The sequence below is a fragment of the Athene cunicularia genome, assembly GCF_003259725.1.
Source record: "Athene cunicularia isolate RWA chromosome 4 unlocalized genomic scaffold, athCun1 chr4_part1, whole genome shotgun sequence".
NCBI lineage: Eukaryota > Metazoa > Chordata > Aves > Strigiformes > Strigidae > Athene > Athene cunicularia.
In genome coordinates, this window is record NW_020799098.1 from 1211606 (window position 1) to 1214924 (window position 3319).

Sequence of the window (3319 nt, forward strand, 5' to 3'; positions counted from 1 at the left end):
GGAGAGGGGGTGAAGGACTCACTGTTGCTTGCGGGTGAGCTCCTGCTCCTTCTGCACCAGGTCCTGCTTGAGGGAGGCCAACATCTCCACGCTGACATCCACCTGGCGGGACAGTTCGGATGCCCGGTCCTCCAGCTCCTGCTTCTCCCGGCTGAGCCGCAGGCTCTCCTGCTTGGCCTTCTCCAGCTCCGAGCTCTTGCGGTCCAGCTCCACTTGCAGCCGGCCCACCTGCGAGGCAATCTTCTGCTCCACCTCCTCCGTCAGCTTCTCCAGCCGCTTGTCCACCTCCAGCTTCTCAAAGGCGCGGATCTTCAGGCGAGCCAAGCCTTCTTCATAGGCAGCGTCCATAGCAGCTGGCGGCGCGGGGGCCGGCGCCACGGCTTTGCCCCGCGTGAAGATCTCTGTCAGCGGGATCTCGATCTCGTGGACATAGCGGGGTGAGGGGGACGAGGAGGGGGCCGGCTCCAGCTCCTCGGCGGGGACGAGGTCGCAGGAGAAGCGCTGGTCCTTGCCTTGGAAGGAGGTGCTTTCGAAGTAGTCCCGCCGGGCAGCTGGAGTCAGCAGGGCACCGTCGGCGGCCAGGGGGAAGACGGCGGCATCGCAGATGCTGTTGGTCTTGGAGAGGACGTAGAGGGTCTCATAGGTGTGGTTGTACTCCAGGTGCGCCCGCAGCGAGGAGAGGCTGCGGAAGCGCTTGTGCTCCCCGCACCGCGGACACCGGTAAGGCAGGTCCAGCGAGGCCATCCCTCAGCTCCGCACCCCGACACAGGGGAACTGCACGGCCCCGTTCATGGCGCAGGATGGATGGATCGGTGGCACGTGGGATGGGTTGGGGAGCCCCGGGCAGGGGGACTGCAGCGCTGCTGGGGCATGGTGGGGTGGGAGCCCTGGGGTGGGAATGGAGGGTCCGATGAGTCTGGGGGGGATGTCAGCATCGGCTGGTGCCAGGCGCTAGAAGAGATAGGGGGGGTTAGTGGTACAGGGACGGTGGGTCCCCAGAAGTCCCTCCTTGGCCCTTCTTCTTGGTCCCCTCTCTGTCTCCATCCTCCCCTTGGTGTTCCTCCCACTCACGCACAACCCTTGGAAGGGTGCACAATGCTCAAGAAGGTGCACAACCCTTGGGAATGTGCACAACCCTTGGAAAGATCTGAAACCCTTGGGAAGAGTTGCAACCCTTGGGAAGACCCACAACCCTTGGGAAAATCTACAACCCTTGGGAAGATCCACAATTCTTGGGAAGACCCACAACCCTTGAGAAGACCCACAATCCTTGGCACAACCCTTGGGAAGATCCACAACCCTTGGGACGACCCACAACCCTTGGGAAGATCCACAGTCCTTGGCACAACCCTTGGGAAGATCCATGATCCTTGGGAAGACCCACAACTCTTGGGAAGATCCATGATCCTTGGGAAGACCCACAACTCTTGGGAAGATCCATGATCCTTGGGAAGATCTGCAACCCTTGGGAAGATCCACAATCCTTGAGAAGACCCACAACCCTTGGGAAGACCCACAACCCTTGGGAAGACCCACAATCCTTGAGAAGACCCACAACCCTTGGGAAGACCCACAACCCTTGGGAAGACCCACAATCCTTGGGAAGACCCACAACCCTTGGGAAGACCCACAATCCTTGAGAAGACCCACAATCCTTGAGAAGACCCACAACCCTTGAGAAGACCCACAATCCTTGGCACAACCCTTGGGAAGATCCATGATCCTTGGGAAGACCCACAACTCTTGGGTCTTTACCCTTGTAAAGTTGTGCAACCGCTGGGAAGATCCATCACTGTTGGGCAGGTCCCTCACAACCTTGTGAAGGTGCACAACCGTTGGGAAGGTTCACAACCATTTGGGAGGAGTACAGCCATCAGGAAGGCGGACAACCCATGGGAAATCTCTCTCCATCCGACCTGATCTTGCCACAGAGGGGTGACCCATGTGCTTCCCTGCCCAACCACCACACAGTGAGCCCCTGAAGTGCCAGGGGTCTCCAGGCTCCAGGAGCATCCCTGTGGATGATGCTGGGGCTGGGAGCCACCTTCTCCAAGCAGAGGGTGACCCAGTCCTGCCCAACCAGCCCGTGCAGCCTCACAGCAGGATTAGTTACTTCTCCAGCCCCTCAGTGGTTCTCATCCGGGCCCCCTCTGGGGTTGTGGGACCCCCGTGCTATGTTGTCCTAGTGACACAGAGGACCTGGTGGCTTCCCACGCCCAGGCAAGTGAGAGTCCCTGTGGCGACCTGCTTCATCCCCCATTTATAAAACTCTCCAAGACGTCAGGGTGGGGGGAAAAACCCCGCCCTTGTGAAGCCAGCAAAAATCCAGCCTAGGAGCTCACCATGGTCTCCTCCAGCCTGGGAGGCACAAGCACCCACTGGGGTGCATTTTTGTGGTGTTTTCACCCCAAAGCACTGAGGGCACCCATGGGTGGGAGCATCCCTTGCTGGTCACTCTGCAATATCTGACAAAGGGCCTTTCCCACCACCCTAAAACCCCTCTGAGCCCCTCTGCACCCCATAACTGCCCCCCTTGGCGAGCACTAAGCCACCACCAAACCCTGTTTGTCCCCAGGGTGGCATCCCCTACTGCTCAGCACCCAACTCCGAGGGCACAAACGAGCCACGAGGTTCAGGAAACCATTTTTTTTTTTTTTAGGGAAAAATCAGTAAAGGCAAGAAATCTATGCAAAAAAATAAAAATAAGACGTGCTGGGAGGCTTTCTGGCTGTGTTTTAGGGTCGCTACAAAACGCAACCCTTGCACGTTAACCCCTCCTGGGTGACCACCGGTGCCAGCCCGGCCGAAACCCGGCGAACACAAAGCACCACCGGCAACTTTGGTCGCTGCTGATGGGATGAGAAAGCGCTTTTCCGCCGTAGGGATGGGGCCACAGCATCGTGCCACCGATATCTCGGGCCTGGATCCCTGCCCGCGTCTCCCGGGGTACCCGATCAGCCTGGCTCTGTGTTTCCCAGCCGTAAGCCAAGGCAGGATCTGGCCCAGGCGGGTTTGAACGCCCACATCGCCCGGTCCCTGTCCTGGGCAGGTCCTATCCTGACCACAAAACCTCTCCTCCCTCGCACCCCCTTCGATAACAACCAGGTTTTAAGAGAATTATTAGTGGAGTCATTACTAAAGCCCACAGGCATCCGGAGCCGGGAAACGCTCCTGGCTGTCGGGGGATTGCAGCAAAGAGCAAAACCCATCCCTGGGCTGCTTCGGTGCCGCTACCTGCGTTTCATCATGGATCCTTTCTTCGCATTGTTTAACATTTTTCCTGCCCGCCACCCCCCTCCCTGGAAAAAAAAAAAAAAAA

General features: G+C 58.6%; 1 protein-coding gene across 1 annotated transcript; it reads right to left on the reverse strand.

Annotated features, from left to right (window-relative positions):
- Positions 1 to 16: 16 nt before the first annotated feature.
- Positions 17 to 947, reverse strand: FBXO41 (F-box protein 41). Its single transcript, XM_026847021.1, has one exon. The coding sequence runs from the start codon at positions 742 to 744 to the stop codon at positions 19 to 21; it is 726 nt and encodes a 241-aa protein (XP_026702822.1). The 5' UTR covers positions 745 to 947; the 3' UTR covers positions 17 to 18.
- Between the last annotated feature and the right edge of the window lie 2372 nt (positions 948 to 3319).

What these genes read in the sequence shown, in the direction of transcription:
- FBXO41 (XM_026847021.1), bottom strand. Translation starts at nt 744, where the DNA reads ATGGCCTCGCTGGACCTGCCTTACCGGTGTCCGCGGTGCGGGGAGCAC.